The sequence below is a fragment of the Mercenaria mercenaria genome, chromosome 8 (genome assembly GCF_021730395.1).
Source record: "Mercenaria mercenaria strain notata chromosome 8, MADL_Memer_1, whole genome shotgun sequence".
Classification (NCBI taxonomy): Eukaryota; Metazoa; Mollusca; class Bivalvia; order Venerida; family Veneridae; genus Mercenaria; species Mercenaria mercenaria.
This window is the reverse complement of record NC_069368.1, coordinates 21,847,125-21,868,412: the sequence shown is the minus strand read 5'-3', so window position 1 is coordinate 21,868,412 and position 21,288 is coordinate 21,847,125. Positions and strand designations below refer to the sequence as shown.

Here is a 21,288-nt window from a genome sequence, read left to right as displayed (position 1 = left end):
TTTTATAATTATGCATGTAATCATTGGCATTATTAGACCAACAAAAGTATTGTTATATGTTACGTAACTGCATATTACATCGCTGGAGAAAAAGGGAAAAGATACTTTACCATGTTAGTAATGACATGTTGTACAAATAACTGTTTGATTGCGTCGAAAACTGTATAGTTCGGAAAAAAAACACGCTACTTTTAAAAAGTCCGCCAATGTTTACTGTTTATGGTTACCGATGTGTACACGGTAGATAACGTAGAAGTAGGGTACCAGCTCACGTGGAGAACACACCTCCGGAATCGACCAATCGCAAAAAGGTTGCGCAGTAAACCAGTTCCGGGTCACCGTATAAACATGGCAGCTGATGTTTTGAGAGAATACCGCGTTGGGCAATTGACTCGATGCATCGTTATTGACGGAAACGGGACGAAGTAATTATAGGTAAGCGACTAATTATTTATGTTTCTAAAGGCTGGCCACGATTGTGCTTGGAAATAACGAAGGGAATAGGTGGCTGCCATTGACTTGTCTATTGACTCGAGAAATATATGGGTTAGGTCACATCGTGTACGAGATGATATTTGTCAAAGAATAGCGTCTCGCTGCATCAAAATGATGCAGCCTTGAGACCAAAGTGCATGTTTACCGTTAAGATTTATGCTTTATGCGTTGATTAAGACCAGATTTTCAAAAATCGGCCGAAAATTGTGTACGCAGTGAGATCGTTACTGAGGCCATACCATTTTTTGCTTAATGTTTGGCAGTGAAGTACCATACCTTTATTTTTTTTTATATATAGCATTTTTTTTTTTTTTTGGAAATGTGTTTTTTTGTTATTATGTTGGGGATCTGGGTTGTAGAGAACAGGGTGGGGGTCCATCATTCATAAGGGGTCAAAGTCACACGCCGATTGCCTGTGCGGGCAATGAAAAATTGTAAATCTTCCCCTTACTTTAATTATAACTATTTTTATAACGTTCAAAGTTCTATCATGACTTTGTTGATTTCTTTTATTATTTCAATCTTACAGTAATCTGTTTGAAATCTGCATGTTTGTTTTAATACTTTCAACACGGGTACTATGCGAGAAATATGCAACACAGCTGTTATAAACAAAATGAAAATAATTTTTGAATGAATTTTACACGATTTATCTGATAGTATAAACAAAGCATATATATTAACAACCTCCAGAGATAGTCTGTCCCACTTGTTTTCACCAAAGTGGTTCTTTCTAATACAGGTGCTATAGTGGGCTTCCGTGCCCGAGTGGTTAAGGTCACTGACTTCAAATCACTTTCTTTTCGCCGATGTGGGCTCACGGCTAACTTAGGGCGTAGAATTCTTCATATTAGGAATTCATCAAGGAGAGAGTTTCAAATAAGCTTTCAGCTTCCTACTCAATCCTGTATGCCTTTTTGATAAATGTACATGTAAATGAATTGTGATTAATAGAATATTGTTTAAACCAGTTAATCCAGATGGCTTATGAAAGGACGGTGGTTCTACCCAGGTATTCATCCATGATGAAATAACTCAAATAACGCCCGGAGGGGCACATGGGGTTTTCCCTCACCATGAAAAGCTGGAAAGTCGCCATATGACCCGTAACTGTGTCGGTGTGACGTTAAACCCAACAAAAACAAATACCAAAACAGTTGCTATATACATTTATCAAAGTTTTCCCTTTAATCATTTATTAATAAAGCCTATTACTGATAAATTTATTTATTTCATAGCTGATCAGATAGTACACTCAGTAGAGGAAGTTAGACAGGATATTGGTGAGGTAACCGTGTTTGTCCAAGGCCGGAACCGTGGTATAGGCTACGAATCCTGGGATAGTTTAATGCTCGCTGCGCTTCCGGTACCCGTGTGTCCTAGTGTGAGACAAGGAATGGTATACAATACGCCATGTTGTTACATATTTACTTCAGGAACCACAGGTATGTTGCTCACGAAAATTATGTCCTTTTTTGTATTAATAAATATTTCCAACGTCAGTATACCTCTTACTTAACATAGCTAATTTTAAATTGTACCCTGTTTAAGTAAGTAACTGCATGAACAATCGCTTGTAAGATGTGTACTATAACTTAATTAAATTGTGTGTGTGTGTGTGTGTGTGTGTGTGTGTGCGTGCGTGCGTGCGTGTGTGTGTGAATTTTTCGGAAGACTGTCGAGTGGGAGGACAGTGCAAGATACAGAAGACGCTCCGATTCAAGAAACACACACACACGAGACCCTTATTCCAATGTTAGTAATTATAATTGGAGGAGCTTGGACTCGAACTCACTACACTTGGTTTCGTGGTCAGTGTTACCACTACACTCTCCGTCCGCTCTGAAACTAAACTGTCAAAGAAACAAGTGGAATAAGGTCTATTTCATTCATTTGTATTTATCACTCATTTTCCCTCGTTGTAGCACTTTATTAATATTCACATGTGACAAATCAGATTTTGACTATGCTTCATTTCCGTATTGATATCTAAGATATATGTAAAGCATGCATTCATCAGGTTTACCAAGGTTTGAACTTGTTTTTTTTTTTCAAGGACTTAACAAGATCAGATAGAATTAAATGTATATCACACTGACAAAATTATTTGAGCCGCGCCATGAGAAAACCAACATAGTGGGTTTGCGACCAGCATGGATCTAGACCAGCATCCGTGCTGTTCGCTAACAGTTTCTCTAATTGCAATAGGATTTGAAAGCGAACAGCATTGATCCTGACCAGACTGCGCGGATGGTCTGGATCCATGCTGGTCGCAAACCCACTATGTTGGTTTTCACATGGCACGGTTCATTTGTCATATGGCGACTTTGTAGCTTTTGATGGTAAAGGAAGACCCCAGGCGCACTTTCAGGCATTATGTTAAGCTCGGGTTGGGCACCTGGATAGAACCACCGACTTTTTAAAACCCGACTGGATGGCTTCCTCACATAAAATCCAAAGTGAGGTTTCAAACGCACTGTGGTGAGGGACAAGTGAATACAATGTAAAGATGTATTGGTAATTTGATTAGTAAATCAGAATTTGTGACTAGTTGAGTATCTCTACAGACAGCACTATGTAGTTCCAACTTTTATATACAAGTAGTGTATGCTTAAGTGCATGTGTTTCCTGATGTTTACAATATTTCTAAGTATTTACACAGTCCTTGCAAAATTTTAATTCATTTAAAGTTTATTACACATTTTCGGAGTTGGATTCTTAGAGAAGTAATGCTCTCCGTTCATGAATTTTGACATACAATATCATGTTGGAAATCATTTGTCGTTGAATCGTCAAGTAACCCAGTCACGTGATTTACAGGTGCTACAATGGTTTTGAAACGGAAATTTTCTGCTCATCAATATTTTGAAGATGTTAGAAAACACAATGTGACAGTGATACAATATATAGGAGAGCTCTGTCGGTATCTACTAACAGTACCCGAGGTAATGTTAACGGCTCGTAGCGCCTATGTTTGTAAGGTGGCTGCACTTCAAAATGGTAGCAACGTATTAATTCGGACGAGTTTTTGGTAGCGACAAAATGCGTTGCAATGGTACATATCATGTGTTAAGGATCATGGAACGGAACGCATTTTGGTAGTTTTCTTTCCTACATCAGGGACTGTGCTCATTTATGTCTACCATTTTGAGGTGTAACAGTGGCTGGCATATTTTTGTTGTTAAATTCAATTTCTCTTATATTTGCCAAAGGTTTGATATTATTTCTTTTTGATGTCTCTAATTGTATGAGTTCATGCGAAATATTGAAATTTGTGATTTTCTAACCATGTCATTTTGCAGAGCATGTAAATGAACAACTGGTTATCTGTTTATAACATAAAATTAAAAGCCTTAATGAACTTTAATCAAAAGTGGCTTCACTGTAGCAATCCAGGAAACAAGAATATAGGGAAATGCCCACTATTACCACAAGAACATAGGATAATGACCACGATTACAACAATAACACAGGACAACGACCCCTATTGCACAAGAACATAGGACAATAGCCACTATTACAAGGGGCAACGACCACTATTGCAACAAGAACATAGGACAATGGCCACTATTACAAGGAGAACATAAGGCAACGACCACAATTACAACAAAAACATAGGAAAATGACTATTACAGCAACAATATATAGGGAATCGACCACTATTACAACAACAAACACAGAACAATGATCAAAAGAGAGATTTTTAGATATAGGCCTGTCCAGGTAACTTTAGCTGTATGAATAGACGACCTAGTTGTTTCTTTAACGTTCCCAGTGTAAAGCACCGATGCACGCGACAAGTATGAAATATACATTTGTATTAGTATGCATAAAAAGAGCAATACGTTTGTACCAACAACTACTTTCAGAGTAACCTGGATGGTAAACATAAAGTGAGAGTGGCTGTTGGAAATGGACTGAGGGCAGACATATGGGAGACCTTCAAACAGAGGTACAATATTCCTAGAATCTGTGAATTCTTTGCGGCAACTGAGGGAACAGCTGGCTTTATCAACCTTAGCAACAGAACTGGGTCCTGTGGCCGATATTCCCCTTTATTGGTAGGTTATATTATATTTACAATGTTACTTAAATCTAATCAAGTCTCACATTAAGATAATGAACCCCTAATGACAATCGGCAATTTCCGTGCGATGACGTAATCTCCGTATGCGATTTCGGCATTCTTCGGCATATTTCGGCTTTAACAGAAAATTATGTTTCATAAAAAAATGACAATGGACAAACTAGAATACCAGAACTCTAAAAATCGTTCTTCACTGATAGCTTGCCTGAAAAATTCAAAATTTAAAGATTGTTGTAACTTATTCACCATTAATTAACAGTTTGATCAAGGCAGGTGTTTTTGAAACGAAATAATTGTATCTATGGTCACCTTCCAGAAATAAATCTTTCCTCCCTGTTCTGTGGAACCAGAGTATATATTTGTTTTTTAAGTGTTTTTTAATTAGTATCTCAACATAAGAGTATATGCATAATTAATTAGTTTTATTTAACTGTAACAGTTTCCCCAGCTTACAAACCACTATTCTAGGTTGATGACAAATATATATTTTTTTTTGTAGTTTTATATGGTATGAGTCACCTTCTTGACAACGTCCTTCTATATCTAAAAGTTATTAAAAAGATCAAAAAAATTCAGACATTAACAAAAATGTCGAATTCAGAATGCCACATGTCTCGACTTTGGGCTTTTTTTTTGTTTCAGTACAAGCTGGACGTATACAAGAAGTTGCTCGTTAAAGCAGATATCGATACAGGGGAAGTGGTTAGAGATAAGAATGGACATTGTATACCTGTCAAAGTTGGTAGGTTATTCAAACAGTCTTTTGTATTTTGATTTTTCTTTTACGTTTTATTAATATAATACAGTTAATATATTTTACGTACAATTAAATGTAATCAAACAAATTTGTTTTGTGAATACTTTTCATTTCATGTAGATGACTATGACTTTTGTTAAAGGTTAATCACAACCATTATATGAGCCGCGCCATGAGAAAACCAACATAGTGGCTTTGCGACCAGCATTGATCCAGACCAGCCTGCGCATCCGCGCAGTCTGGTAAGGATCCATGCTGTTCGCTAACAGTATCTCTAATTCCAATAGGTTCTGAAAGCGAACAGCATGGATCCTGATCAGACTGGTCGCAAAGTCGCTATGTTGGTTGTCCCATGGCGCGGCTCATATAACATGATCTTTGTTTTCAAATTTCTTAAATGAAGGGGCATGTTTAAAAAAGCTGTAGATATAAACGCGCTAATTTTGGGTCAGTGAGTGAAGGGTCAAGACCACATGACCTTATGGCTGGAAATATCTGCTGAAAATAAATGATGTTTATGTGTACGACTTTTATCCCTCGTAAGATCATTGTTGAGATGAAAAGGCCATAATGACTGGATATTTAGAACGTATATCTATGATGACGTGTATGCTTCGGCAGCCAAGCGTCATGACTTGGATGCTTTTGACCAGTTGGTTGCTTGCAATCCGTACTGTTTTTATTTACCAGCTGACGAAAGGTCAATGTCACAATAACCATAAGATTGAAAACGGTTTGGCAGTCAATAATTTAAGGCTGATTGACATATGCCAATTGCCGGTTGCCAGTCGGTGCCACCTGTATCTTGAGATAACATGAAACGCATATAGAGTACAAAAATGACACTAGTTACGGTTAATTAAGGACCATGAGGAGATATTGTTATGTTATGTCAAACAAATCTGGTTGCTTTTGTAACAAATAGTCCAACGGTAACTTGAAAAGGATGTAAGGTAATTAGTCGGTATTAAGTGACACTTGATATGATGATACATGACTCTAAGAATATCCTGCACTCCCTTTTAACGTTTCTACTTCATCTAAAATTGTGGGTGATATATCAACATACACTTACCCCGATAGTGGAATACTTCAGATTTCACAGTAGCCAAAATGTATGTGTAAATGTTGTTCAACTTTTGTTGGAAGGTGAACCAGGCCTTCTTCTTGGGGCCATTCCTCAAGTCTACAAGGACCATCAGTTCTACAAAGGAGGCCGGGAAATGAATGAGAAGAAGTTGGTTAGAAATGTTCTAGAAGAAGGAGACTGTTACTTCAATTTTGGAGATATGTTGTCAATGGATTCGGATTACTTTCTGTATTTTAAGGACAGAATTGGAGATACTTTCAGGTAAATATTCTATTTTCTAGTGGTTTTTGTTAGGCTTTTGTGAACAGCAATAAGCTGTTTAGTTCAGTTCGTTCTGAATTCTTCTTTAGCGTAGCCATTCAGAGTTTCGTGCTTTCAAAGGCTTTCTTTCTTAATCTTATAGTATTGTTGTTCTCGAGTTAGCACCACTGGGCACTTGCGGTGGACCTTATATGGTAAGGTCTCACCAAATTAAAAAAGTTGTTCATCGGATTTGCCGCTCGTAATTGTATCAGAAACAAATAAGTATTTTCTTTCAGTTTTTTGCTTGCGCTGGTCCAATTGAAAAAAATAAAGCCAAAGTTTGTTGGTGTGCCACTTTTATGGACGTAACAGTGTAAAGGTGTCTACAACAGTAGACCCCAACACTGGTAATCAAAAGTTATGTCAGATGTTTGCTTTGTAGATGCATGCAGTAACTGTTGTTTTTTTCCTATACCTTCCTTGCACATTTTTGTGCAATTTGTTCATTTTGCAAATTGATTCACTAAAAGTGGTACTAAATCGGATGTATTACATATTTTCTGTTAGATTTTCAAATACATTATAGGCAAATGTTATTACTTGCTGTGTTGTGCACCAGTCTAAACCAAAATTTACCCATTTTTTCCCAATCTCTAGTAAATTATTTTTAAAAGGGCAGGGCTGTGCATTCTATCTATTTTAAGCTTTTCATTAATTAATCGAGAGCCAAAACAAGAAAAATATATATTTCTCCGCTCTTCGCTCGCGCCTGACTTTCTCAAAAACAAACTGTTGAGACGCTGGTGGTTTTAAGTACAACTTATTTAAAACCAGGACAGTGTGTAGCTTAAGCCGTGGTAATCCGCTAAGTACAGTTGTGATAGCTTATTAGTCCCCTACCGGTGGGACACCGGAGGGGACTATAGGAATGCCTTCCAACCGTCTTTCTGTCCGTCCGCAAATCTGGATCCAGCAATTACTCAAGAAGTATTCAAGCTAGGTTCTTAAAACTTGGTAAGTGTATAGATTGCAATGTGTAAATAATTTACGTACATGACTTATACTTGTAGGTCAAAAGTCAAGGTCACAAATGAAGGTCAAGTAAAATTTGTTTCTGCTCCATAACTTTTATATGTATGGATGGATTATCTTGGTGGTACACACAAATGCTCCCCATGATGAGACAATATGTCAACATATGATCTATGCTTGTCGGTTAAAGGTCAAGGTCACTGATTAAGGTCAAGTGAAAATTTATTTCTGCCCCACACCTTTTAATTACACAGAAATGTTCCCCATGATTAGACATTTGTCGTGCACATGACCCATGGTTGTCGGTTAAAGGTCAAGGTCACAATTGAAGGTCAAGTAACAATTTGTTTCCGCTTCATAATTTTTATCTGCATTGCTGGATTATTTTAATACTGGACACAAATATTTCCCATGATGAGACAATGAGTCGTGTACATGATCTATGCTTGTAGGTCAAGATCATAATTGAAATTTCAGTATTTTTTTCTTAGCTCCTAAATGCCTTGAAGCATTTTAGTCTTAACCCTGTTGCCAACAACCACTAGGGACGAACATTAACAAAGTTTTATACTAGTAGGAGACTTCTGTATTGCCAATGCTATTCGAAATTATTTGTTTTCCATTAAGCTTAGATTTATTTTACAATTAACTTTTTAGATGGAGGGGTGAAAATGTTGCAACATATGAAGTTTCAAATGTGTTGGCAAAACTCGATGTCATTCATGATGCGAATGTCTACGGAGTGGAAATTCCAGGTATTGGTAAAATATTTCTATAGAGTTTTGTTCATAGAGTGGAAATTCCAAGTAAAACGCGAAATCATTTGTGAAGTTTTAGTCTACAATGCTTTTTGTTCCATTTTCAGTATAACCAATGTGAACACACACTTTCATAGCCCGTTAAGAGTTTACAAAGATAACTTTAAGTGTAAAGAGACACATTGAGATAAAGGAATATATGGCGGGACATTGCTCAGAAAAGAAATGAAGTCAAAATCTACCCATGCACATGCAGTATGGTTATTTTTCAGGTACAGAAGGACGAGCGGGTATGGCAGCCATTCATTTAAACAATAACATGGCAATCTCGCTAAAGATACTAAAAGATATCTTCGAGCACGCAACGGGAAATTTACCAAGCTATGCCAGACCTTTGTTTCTAAGGTTTCCAAAAGAACAGGCTGTTACAACAACACTAAAACAACAGAAAACACAACTGAGAAAAGAAGGCTTTCACCCACAAGATATAGACGACCCGTTGTTTTACTACGACGATCAAAATAAAACATATTCACCACTTACTGTTGAAACTTACGGTCAGTTTCTTACAAAGTCGAGGCTCTAGTAAAATATTCATTATTAACTCTTACCCGGCTAAATTTCTATAATGAACTTGTCCATCTTTCAATTTGGACAGAACCATTAACCGGTAAAAGGGGCGCTTACCAAAAATATACTGACTGAACGGCTAACAGTGCAGATCATGATCAGACTACACGGATGTGCAGGCTGATCTTGGTCTGCACTGGTCGCAAAGGCAGAATCACTTGCCGCCAGCAGGCTAAGGTTACTTCAGAAACCTATGAAAAAGCTTATCATATTATATAAATATTTGATACTTTAGAGAAAGTTCATCATCTTTAATTGATCTATCTCTATCAAATCTCTACTGTGTGACTAAACGCTTTTGGGACTTTTTTATTTACTTTTTATGTAATACTCGTATATTTCTGAAAATAAGTACTAGAACTTCTCGAATCTCATTGTTTTTATTTCTTATTTGCTGTCAGTAATCAATGAAACTATTGTCTAAATTTTGTAACCCTTCAGTTGTACATAGTGTTGGGCTTAAAGACCCACCACAACCTGGTGACCTACTTTTTTCCCCCACATGAACTTCGTGAAAATCATTCTGGTAATACTGATATGATGCAGCTATACTGCATGATGACAGATGGACAATTAAGGCCCGCCCTGAATAAATATTTTCACAACTTAACCTGCAAATTTATTCAGTCATTATCACCATCATGGAAATACAAAAGAATACAGTTATTTTGTGGCGCGTCTTTTACTGCTCACATGTAGAGCTGAACTATACTAACTCTCCTCTGGAAGACGATTGACTTGTTCCTAGCTATTAATGGTTGTGCAGCATGAGCGGGATTGTATGTACGTATGCTTATTATAAGTTGTCACCAGTAACCTATATGAGCGACTCTTGCAGACGACTGTTGGTAAAGTTAGTGGGAGGATATTGCATGATACTGAAGATGCTACAATTCCAGAAGCTTCCTTGGTTCTTTAGCGTACCTGCGGTAAAGCACTCATACAGGGGACTCTTGTCCCAATGTTAGAGACAATATGAATTTTGCCTGTAAAGGCCAAGGTCATGGCTATTTGGAATTCTGTTTTTAGAACAGTCAAAACGGCAGCCATGAAAACAAACAGCTATTAAGTTTTTATTGCAGTCTTCATACATGTTTATGTGTAAATTTATTCATGCCTACTCCTAGGATCAAGTGAAATTTGCATAATGTTAGGTCATGTTACATATTGGCCTGCCTGTACATCCGTTAATTTAAAATGTTACCGCTTTGTTAACTTGTTTCTTTTTATAATTTATTATTTAGAGATTTTACATGATCATAACTATGCATACGCTCGCTTCAGCTTTTGCATGAACAATTAGTTACCTCTAAACAATTTTTACTTTAGTTGCAACTGAAAGCTTTGACCACACAGAACATCTTTCCTGGTCAAATCATCAAACAAAAGTCTTCTGGTTCGAATATCATAATTTTAACATGTCCGAGACATTGCGGAATGATACTAATTTTCACTTGGGTAATGATTACAATTTACTCGGACTAGACTCTTTGTGTAATATCTCAAACTTTAAACTAAAATCTCACTATTTAATCCATATAATATTTCAATGAAACTTTAAAATTTTGTAGTTTGTAGCATCACCTTGGGAATGTGCAGTCAAAAATCTAATTTTACTTCTGAAATAGTGTGATATTTACTTCTAAAATCACTTTATGTTCGGTGTAAAAATACCTCGTTTTACCCAAGTGCAAACTGGTAGGTGCTTGAAAATGCAGTCTTCTGACTGGTCAGTTTGAACTCTTGATGTCATGATAAAGTTATGAATATATGTTTATCCTGGTCCCATATCAAGCCAGAGCCTTCTGGTGCTAGAAACTTTTTGGTAGGATAAAGCACTCGTCAAGAAGCTATAGGTAAAAGGAGCGGTTGTCTAGCGGTTAAGGTGTCGGCCGCTTATCCCGGGGGTCCAGGGTTCGAGTTCCACATAGACCACGACTAAGCCCAGTACTGGATTTTCCAGAAAATGGACTCTAGAGTGGTTCAGGTAAGCTTCAAGCTTTCATCACAATCGAGCTGAAATATAAATTAGTATAAACTAAGACGCTATTGTTATTCATACAGACAAAAGATCGAATTGAGGTTTGTGCATGCATTTTGTTAATATAATGAGATCCTTCTTATTTATTATCATTCTAAAAAAACTCCTATTTTACGTAGCCATTCTCGTCTATATGATGATCAAAGCCCGTGCGTACGTGCATGCACGTGTGAACGTGTGGTAGTTTCTTTTGGTTAACAGCCCTTTCATATTATGATGGCCAATATTTGAAAAAAAAAACAACACTTGCTTAAACAATTTTAATTTAACTTTAAGAAAAGTTCCTATCTGCGTGGTTTCTTAGGAACAATGGAAACACAGAGAGCAGGATGTACTTTGTCATTTGTTCGAAAATATAATGAGTCTCGAGGTTACAAAGCAGTTTGCGGGGTGACATTCTGGAGAAAATCTTGTTTGGAAAGAAGTCGGCTCGAAGGATGAGGCGAAGCGAGGCGGGGTTTGTCTTATAAGTCTACAACATTCAGCCGGTCCAGTCCCAAACTTACAGGGTTGTGATAGGAAAGACTAAAGATAGAGGACTTGACCAGTTGCTGTACCATCCTGATATTATACATGTGACCTTTGGCTGTGTGTCACCGCCGACACAGGTCGCAGGTATCGCCGTAGTGTTTTAGTCTTTGCATCCTCTATGACATTACAGATTAAAAACTGAATCTGATTTCTAAATTACTGCAAATCACTGTACATATTCATTTTAAAAACGCCTCGTTTAATTCATTGTGGAAAAAGACAGTACCTGAAAATGCAGCTGTCTGATTGGTCACTTAGAATTCCTTACATGTAAGCATTTCAATTTATATAACCAATGTTTTAGCGATTAAATTTTCTGATTATTGCTCGAGTAATTAAGTTGAAATATTGACCTCCAACCTTCAGCAAAACATTGAAGTAAAAAAATCAGCGACCTAGAGAGGGGCTCGAACACACAGTAGGGGTGTGTAAATGATTCGATGTCAGTGACCGCAACAACACTTTGTAGTCAAGAATTGCCTGGAGAATTACTGTAAATTGACTTGTCTGACAATTAATTATTGAATTTCATGGATTTCGCTTGATTAGTGTAGCAATAGGTCTATAAAGTATGATTTGTTTCAGGTTTTCAAAGGCAAGAAGACCGTGTTTGACATTATTGAAAGACATAGAAAAGGAATCGATTGCCGAAAACAAATATCATGCCGTCCTCCGACAGCCGACAGTCCGACACATGTCAGGTAATACCATGGATATTTTTTTTCAATCTCTAAGTAATGTATGATTAATTTCATTTCATTTTAGCTCCACTATTCGGAGAATAGGGGTGCTATTCTATTCGCCCTGGCGTCGGCGTAAGTGTCGGCGTGAGCTTTCTTGGTTAAAATTTTCGGCAACCTTTGTTTTTCTGTCATCTTTGTTACTATTATTTATATCTTACTGTAACTTCACATTAACATTGTTCATTAGCATACAAAAAAAAGTATGTGCAGGGGCTGGGCCTATTATACCCAAGGTCAAGGACGCCAGGGTGTTATATTTAGGTTACTTTTAAGGTTAAAGTTTTTCGGCAACCTTTGTTTTTCTTACTGTAAGTTCACATAAAACATTGTCAAGCATACATAGTATTCGCAGTTGCTTGGCCTATTATACCCAATGTCAAGGCCACCAAGTTGTTATACTTGGAATTATTTTCATGTTTTCATGCTCATTTTTTCGAAAGCTTCATTTATAGACATATCTTTGGTATTTGAAAAGATAATGACTTGAAATTAAAAATATTTCTTTATAATCATCATCTACATGTGTGGTTACAATCCCAATAACTCTAATTGTATGACAGAATTATGCCCCTTTCATGTTTGGCAATCTTCACTTTCTGGATATAACTTTATATGTATATTCTTTCTAAAGTAGAGGACTCTTTTTGAGACTTAAATTCATTCTACTGTCACATCGCCGAATAGCGGAGCGCGCTGTCTTACAGACAGCTCTTGTTCTTACTTTTTGTCTAATTATTTATCGTTGTTAATATGCTGCCTTTTGTCAAATATTTCCGTTCCCAATATTTTTCCTTTTCGTCTACGAGGACAGGGAGCTATATTTTTTACTGATTATTCTGAAAAGAAAAAGTTTAATCTTATTTGACCTTACATTTTTCAGTATTTCAAGTCTTCATTATTATTCCCCGCTGAAGGCGGAGGGATATAGTTTTGGCGTTGTCCGTCCGTCCGTCCATCCGGAGCCATATCTAGAAAAATGGTTGGGAATATTTAAATAAAACTTCATATACTTGGTTACAACTATGAGGAAATGTGACTAGTCATGTTTCAGTCAGATTGCCTAAGTAACACACGAAGTTCTGCTTCATAACTTGTGACATATTTGACCTAGAACTCTGAAACGTAAGTTAAATTTAGATCATTATATAATGTGGTAGTGCACACACAATTTCGTTGTGATCTCTTTAGTAACTTCAGAGTTATTGCCCTTTGATTGTTTAAAAATCCACATATTTGTACATAAAAACCTAATCAATTGGAAAAATTTCATTAATTGTTTTCATTTTTTCCCCATGAATATTTATTTTCAAATGATGTGACGTTGTGTACCCACACCCGGTCACCTCCACTGCCCTGTGTCACACCCCCTTCTTTGCCATTCCTTACCACAAACCTATTCGGCGGGGATACCAATGCACCGAATTTGCTTGTTTATTCTCATTTTCAGAGTGATTTTAAATGAACAAATGAGAAATATCTGCAGAAGGAAGAAACAAGTATGATGAAGCCACAGCAGACCTAGCACAAGCATATAAGCATGACACCAACACAGCCGCCCTGACACCAGCATAGTTAAACAAATTAGACTTAATCTGACATGTATATAAATATACCCCATGTACAAAGTAAATGGGGCTATATTGGAGTCACACATGCCCGCTTGTCCGTTCGTCCGTCCCACCCTTGTTTCCGCTGGGAAGATTTTCATTAAGCTGGCATGAATTTTAACCTGCAGAGTACACAGTACAGGTCATTAGCCCCAAAGTCAAGGTTACATTAGGAGGTCAAATGTCAAATAGCTTAACTTTATTCCCACTCCATATTTTCTAAATTGCTTGAAAGCTATTTAGCTTGATTATTCGAAGAATAAGGAGGGCTTTTAGCTCCACTATTCAAAGAATAGGAAGAGCTACTGGACTCATACATGCGTCGGCGTCGCGTCGGCGTCTCAATTTGGTTAAGTTCTTGTATGTAAGCTGGTAACCACTTGTGGGAATAGATTGAAACTTCACACACTTATTCACCGTGATAACCTGACTTAAACTGCACAGGTTCCATAACTCTAGTTTGCTTTTCTTACAAAATTATGCCTTTTTTCTACTTGGACATTTTTGGTTAAGGCTTTGTATGTAAACTGGTATCTAAATAGCCGATAATTGAAATGGATTGAAACTTCATACACTTTTTCAATGTCATGATCTGGCGTGCGGTGCATAGGTTCCATAACTCTAGTTTGCTTTTTTTTTCAAAATTATGCCCTTTTTCTACTTAAAATTTTTTGGTTAAGGTTTTGTATGTAAGCTGGTATCTCAATACCCACTAATGAAAATGGATTGAAACTTCATACACTTGTTCACTGTCATGATCTGACATGCAGTGCATAGGTTCCATAACTCTTCTTTATAGTTTTAAAGATCATGCAACTTTTTCGACTTTCATATTCATTCAATTGACAAGGCTGTTGAATAGTCGAGCGTTGCTGTCCTCCGATAGCTCTTGTTTTACTTGTCCTGGCGTCGTTCAAGTTAAAATTTTATTGCAAGCTTCTCAGTGTCACGCAGTGTTCTTATCTACTGCCCCTATTAACATCACATAAAGGTTGGTCTTGGTAAGGGGCAGACATCTATTAGTTGGGGGTCAAGCATCCTAAAGGTCAAAGTGATTGGGGTCAGATTTTAAACAGTGTTGATTAAAGTTTTACGACACACTTTTCAATTTGACCTATAGTTCATAATGTTGCATAGTAGCGGTATCCTTCATACCCAACACTTTTAAGTCCAACCCACACTTCCTCTAACCTCAAACCTGCTCATACCCCAAAATACATTCCTTACACAAACTCACATCTCATATTTTTCTTGGGTTTCCTCACACCCCACGTCTTCACCTATCTCTCCCCTCACCCTCCCCCCCACCCCCCCCCCTCTCCACCCCATTTCACTACCTCTCGCCTCAAACAATTTTTTTTCTTTTTTATTTTCCTATCACTTAATTATATTGTATATTTTGTATGTCATATGTTATACGATGTTAAAATATCCCCTATTCCCTCACTTCTACACTCACCCATACCCACTTCCATTTTTTTTTAAATTCTCTCTTATATCGCATCTCATCCCTCATCCCCACTTCTACTGCCACCCTCTCCCCCGCTGTCTTTTATTTTTTTCACACTAATTTGTATCTCATCTGGAATCTTATTATCCGTCATTACCCATACTCCGCCCCACAGGCATTGATACCCCTAGCCACTTCCATAAAATCTTTTTTCTTACATTTCTTAAACTAACTTATATCTCATATTGTTTCTTGGATTGCCTCATTCCCCGAAACCGACACCCTATTCACCTCCCAAACTCTGTTTTCCTTATTCATCTTTCAAGCTTGCTTATATAATACTTATACTACTACTAATAGTACTTAATAGTAGTAGTAGTCGTAATAGTAGTATCTCGAACATTTTTCGAGTAGTCGAGCGGGCGCAACTCAGATCACAAGGTCTAAGGTCAGCCTGTCACACTTGAAGTTTAAAAGTCAAGATGACAACATCTTACTTTCTCGTTATCAAAGCGGTGACTGGAGCTATTAATCGTCGTCAGTGATTGCTCTTGTTGTTAATGTTTAAGCGGCCTAAATGTGTAACATTCGCTTAATTGTATTTGATAATTTTTTCCTTAATTTTAGGATAAAAATCTGAAGTTAGAATGAGAATTATTTTTGGAACACTGATACAGAATTTATTTTATGCATTTAAATCTTAGTGTACTAAATAGAACACATTTTACCAGCGTAACGGCACATGCAACGCACAACGTTACGTTTACTCTTATGGTAATACAACATGTATATATATGTATGTACGAGATTGATTTCTTTTACATTTTAAATTTTTTAATGTTTTTTCCGTTTAAAAAAACTATTCGATTATATGTAATTCATATTCTTTCTCGTTTATTTGATGTTACTTGCAAGTGAAAATTGTATTTGGATTTCCCACTACCTGAAACATTGGGTTTATCAAATTATAATGTATCGTTATATTCCAATAATACTCTGAAAGCTTGACATGAAATTCCATACCCTAGTAACGATAAAATATGCATATAAAATCATAGCTCTTTTATTCAAACATACATTGTCCCGTCCTTTGTCTGGGTCGTCTAAGTAAAGCTTTTTTTAAAAGTCACTTTGGCCTCATTTCTTGTACACTGAATTTTACACTGTTTGGCATAACATATGAGCCGTGCCATGGGAAAACCAACATAGTTGGTTTGCGACCAGCATGGATCCAGACCAGCCTGCGCATCCGCGCAGTCTGGTCAGGATCCATGCTGTTCACTTTTAAAGCCTACTGCAATTAGAGAAACCGTTAGCGAACAGCATGGATCTTGACCAGACTGCGCGGATGCGCAGGCTGGTCTGGATCCATGCTGGTCGCAAAGCCACTATGTTGGTTTTCTCATGGCACGGCTCATATATTAACCGACACCTAACTCTGAGCATTAACATTAACCCTTTGGACTGAAATGACTTTTAAAGCAATTTTGCCTTTTATAGGGAAAACAATGTTAAACTTTAGACTGGTATGTCTTTAAGAATGATGGGTAAAAGGATGCGCTGATCAAATATTTAGTATAATTGCGGGCAAACTTTTAGACTTTTAGTCCGTGTTTTAAAGGATTATTGGAACATAACGTTAGGTTATAACACGATAATTCATTTTTTTTTCTAACGGAGAGAAACTGTCCTCTTTCTATATCTTTTTCCAGCAGTAGTAGGCAACAGGTGTCAATATCTTGAGGAGAAAAACGGCTTTAAATAAGGTGACCCAACCTAGGACATAAATGATCCCTTAAAATGACAACTGCTGTTTGATTGTTGTTTTTTGGTTGATAATATTAGGTACATTTTCACATTTAAAAATTAACTGTTTCCCTAATAATTGTCTTACATATCAATCATGTCTGTCTTACAGATCTAATAATTATATATACAAATTAATATCATATACGAATTATTCTTTGTATTATATATTACATGTATATAATGTATATATTTTTATCTGTTCGCTGGTTGTTTGTTACTGACAGTCAGAACTTAAGATATATTTGTTAGCATACCATTTTATCTCAAGACGTTTTGCTGTTAAGATGAGCGCATAGTTCATTTCAATGAATTTTTGTACATGTGTTAAATTTTAAAGATATTTTTTAGAACTATATAAAAATTATAATTATACTTTACACTGTCACTTGTGACTATCTCTGCTATTTATTACTGCTTGAAAATTGAATAAAACGCTATAGAGATTTGTTGATTATTTCTTTTAAAATAGATGGTCGTACAATTCCTTTGATTATTCAGTTCGGATGTTTCAGAAATCTAATTAATCTTTCCTATAGTAAATTTACTTCCTTAATACCATTTCCAAAATGCAGTGGTGTTCAGCTGGTCATAATTCCTTGTAACTTGCAAAATACTGAGAAGAGTAGCCTTTCCAGCTTACACTTTGTCATCAGTAGTCACACTCCTTTCATTGACGCTATTTGCAAAATACGTGGGAGTTTTACCCATACTCAATTACATTTTGTCATCCGATGTTACTTTATCTTGATGCCATTTGCAAAATGCATTGATGCTACTTCGATTCGTCTTTTGTCATGCAGTTACTTTTCCTTCCCTCCTTGGTATCATTTCTAAACTGAGGGGAGATTACCATTATGATAGCCATCTTCAATTTAGTCAACATTTCCGGCTTCCCTTTCTTCTTTAACGCCATTCATAAAGTACTAGATAAGTTGCCATAACCAACTCATAGTTCAACATCCAAAGTTATTCCCCCTTCTTAGACAAAGTAAAGGGAAATTTAGCTTTACTGTATTTAAAATACTTAGTATATAATTTTAAGAATACACTTTTACTTAAAATTAAGGAGAGGCCACTCTAACCGGCATATTTTTTCGAGCCGAGGTTACCTCCCTTACCCCATCGACGCCATTTGAAAAATTAAGAGGAGGCTACTAACCGACCTTTATTCGAGCAAAGGTTACCTCCCCTTCCCCCTCGACACCATTTACAAAATTAAGGGAAGGCTACTCTAACCGGCCTTTTCATTTCCAGCCAAAGATACCTCCATACCCCATCGACGCCAATTGCAAAATAAAAGGGAGGCTACTCTAACCGACCTTTTTCCGAGCCAAGATTACCTCCACTATCCCCTTCGACGCCATTTGCATTATAAAGGGGAGGCTACTCTAACCGAACTATGTTTCGTGTCAAGGCTACCGCCTTCGACGCCATTTACAAAATAAAGGGAATGCTACTCTAACCCACTAGACGCCATTTGCCAAATTAAGAGGAGGCTAACCGACCTATTTTTCGACCAAGGTGACCTCCTCTAACCACCTCGACCCCATTTTCTTTTTTAGCGCCAGAATTACTTCTCTTTCCCCCCTCGACGCAAAATTAAGGGGAGGCTACTCTAACCGACTTTTCTCGAGTCAAGGTTACCTCCAATACCCACCTCGACAACATTTGCAAAATTAAGAGAGGCTATGCTAACCGACCTTTTTCTTCGATCCAAGGTTACTTCCTCTAACCCACTCGATGCCATTTGCAAAATTAAAGGGAGGCTAAGCGACCTTTTTTTATCCAAGGTTACCTTCCCTAACCTCTCGACGCCATTTGCAAGATTAAAGGGAGGCTTTTTTATGAGCAAAGGCCACAGGCACTCGGTTGCACTGATAGTATTTCTCCTATATTGGCCAGTACATACTGTTTGTTGGTTTTAATACGTGCACCAGTACTCCCTGTATTCAAAAAGTTGATTTACTGTAAGCGAATCCCTTTTATAAATAAAGTTAAAATTTTAGGTACTAGTGTATTGTTCACATATAAGATAGGTCTGAAGTAAGGCAACAGAAGTGTATGACCAGTGTATGACGGGTAATGATTGGTTTTTCAAAAGGTTTTGAACCACTAAATTATTTCCGACTTTTGAGCGTTGAGCATGACTGTTGTCTTTTTTTTTAACTATGTGATAAAAATAAATTGGTTACACAAGGTCAAAAACAAGCTCACTACATTAAAATATAGAAAAAGAACTTATTCACAATGTACTTGTCAGATATTTAATTTATAAAAATTGAAAATGTATTTCTGTATGAAAGGTAGGTATATACTTCATAAGGGGCTGCAGGCAGATAATCTCTCTCTCTCTCTCTCTCCCTCTCCCTCTCCCTCTCTCTCTCTCTCTCTCTATCTTACTCACACTCTCTCTCTCATAATGTCAACTCATCTCTCGACTGATAGAGACATGGGATACACGTCGACTTGCTAGTTAAGGTGAAAAAGAGTTCTAAAAGACTGATGGGTCCAACATCAGCTAAAATGAAAAGGCTAACGGAATGTTAGCATGGTAAGTGTGATTAAAAAGAACAGGCATTAAAAGATAAAAAAAAACCATAGCACTCTGGTCTAGTACATATACTTTATGGTTGCTACAGCCACTTTGAAAGCTTCAAGGTCAGGGTGGTCAAGATTATTCCACAGTACATCTGAAACTTTGTGGTCAGGTTATTCTACAAGGTCAAGGTTATTCTATAGTATTACTTGGGTGCAAGATGGTATATGCATATTCTAACTGTTGACGGACAAGTATTTGTATGCTTATGTGTTGACGTTTTCGTTGGTTGTTGTGATGTTTCCTTTTAAGATTATGAAATTAAGAATTTATTAGCATTTAAAGATATGTTAGTGACAGTTTAGATCTGTCACACTATTTTGCACTGGCAATTAACTCTAAAATATAGCCATGGAGTAAATACTTGGTTTTGATGACAGCTTTGATTTTTGTGACATGTAGTGCCTAATTCAGAAGGATTAAACTCCATGTCCCACTCATTTTCCCATTGTTCTAGCTTCTTAAGATTTTCCTGGAGGATTTTGTTCCCATCGACAGAATTGATATCATAATAAGGTACATGTATACTACATTATCGTCGGCAAAGTGACCGATTTGAGACTTGATTGAAAATGGGAGATCGCTAATATAAAATAGAAAATACTGAGGTCTAAGGATGGAACCTTGTGGAAACCCAGATGTCATTGGTACTTCTTTGGAATTTAGCCCTCAAAAACTACAAATTGACTTTCTATCAAGTAGAAATGCATAATACCACTTGAAGACTTGTGGACAGACACCATGATCTTAACAAAAGTCTTACTGAAGTCGAGTACAATTAAGTCAGTTTGTTTACGACTGGAAATGCTGTTAATCAGATCATCTATTAACTCAGTTAGTTGAGTTTCACAATATCTCCTTCAGAAACGCCATGTTGGAGGTCATAAAGAATTTAGAAAGGTGGACAGAGACACTGGAGGCATAGATGTGTTCTAGTGTTTTACACAGTGAATGATATAACAGATAATTTGCCAAGTCACGCGGGTCCCTCTTCTTGAATAGAGGGCAAACAAAATCTTATCTCCATTTTGTGGGAACAGTGCCTGAGGAGATAGATTATTGGAAGATTACCAATAGAACATCAACAATTTCATCATTAAGTTCCTGGAGGACCACTGGACAAAAAAGGTCTGGTCCTGCAGCATTGTCTGGTTTTAGGTTAGCTAGCAATTTGAGAATATCTATTTTATCGATGGAAATTTCAGATATTATGGGGGCAATGTTCAGAAGGCTATAGAATTTTAAGTTTTTGAAGTCAGTTTTGTCTATGATAAAGTGGTGATTTGTTTAAATACGGATTGATAATTATAAGTTTTAAAATGAAATAGATTATTATAGCGTTTGTGGTCTTATAAACCAGTGAAATGTCAAAAAGGTTATTCCATAACACTACATAGTGCTGGTAAGTAAAAATTTACA

At 36.8% G+C, this 21,288-nt stretch overlaps 1 protein-coding gene across 2 annotated transcripts; it reads left to right on the top strand.

The window, feature by feature from the left end:
• Positions 1 to 3,044: 3,044 nt before the first annotated feature.
• On the top strand, positions 3,045 to 10,202 carry LOC128558969 (long-chain fatty acid transport protein 2-like). 2 transcript variants are annotated; one of them, XM_053549518.1, is made up of 6 exons: positions 3,045 to 3,440; positions 4,365 to 4,556; positions 5,225 to 5,324; positions 6,489 to 6,690; positions 8,362 to 8,459; positions 8,735 to 10,194. In XM_053549518.1, exons 1-6 carry the CDS (start codon positions 3,324 to 3,326, stop codon positions 9,046 to 9,048), a joined length of 1,023 nt encoding a protein of 340 aa, XP_053405493.1. In that variant the 5' UTR covers positions 3,045 to 3,323; the 3' UTR covers positions 9,049 to 10,194. The 2 variants fall into 2 exon arrangements, with proteins under 2 accessions (XP_053405493.1, XP_053405494.1); XM_053549519.1 differs by lacking the exon at positions 3,045 to 3,440 and adding an exon at positions 4,038 to 4,218 and having other exon boundaries at positions 8,735 to 10,202.
• The last annotated feature ends 11,086 nt before the right edge of the window (positions 10,203 to 21,288 follow it).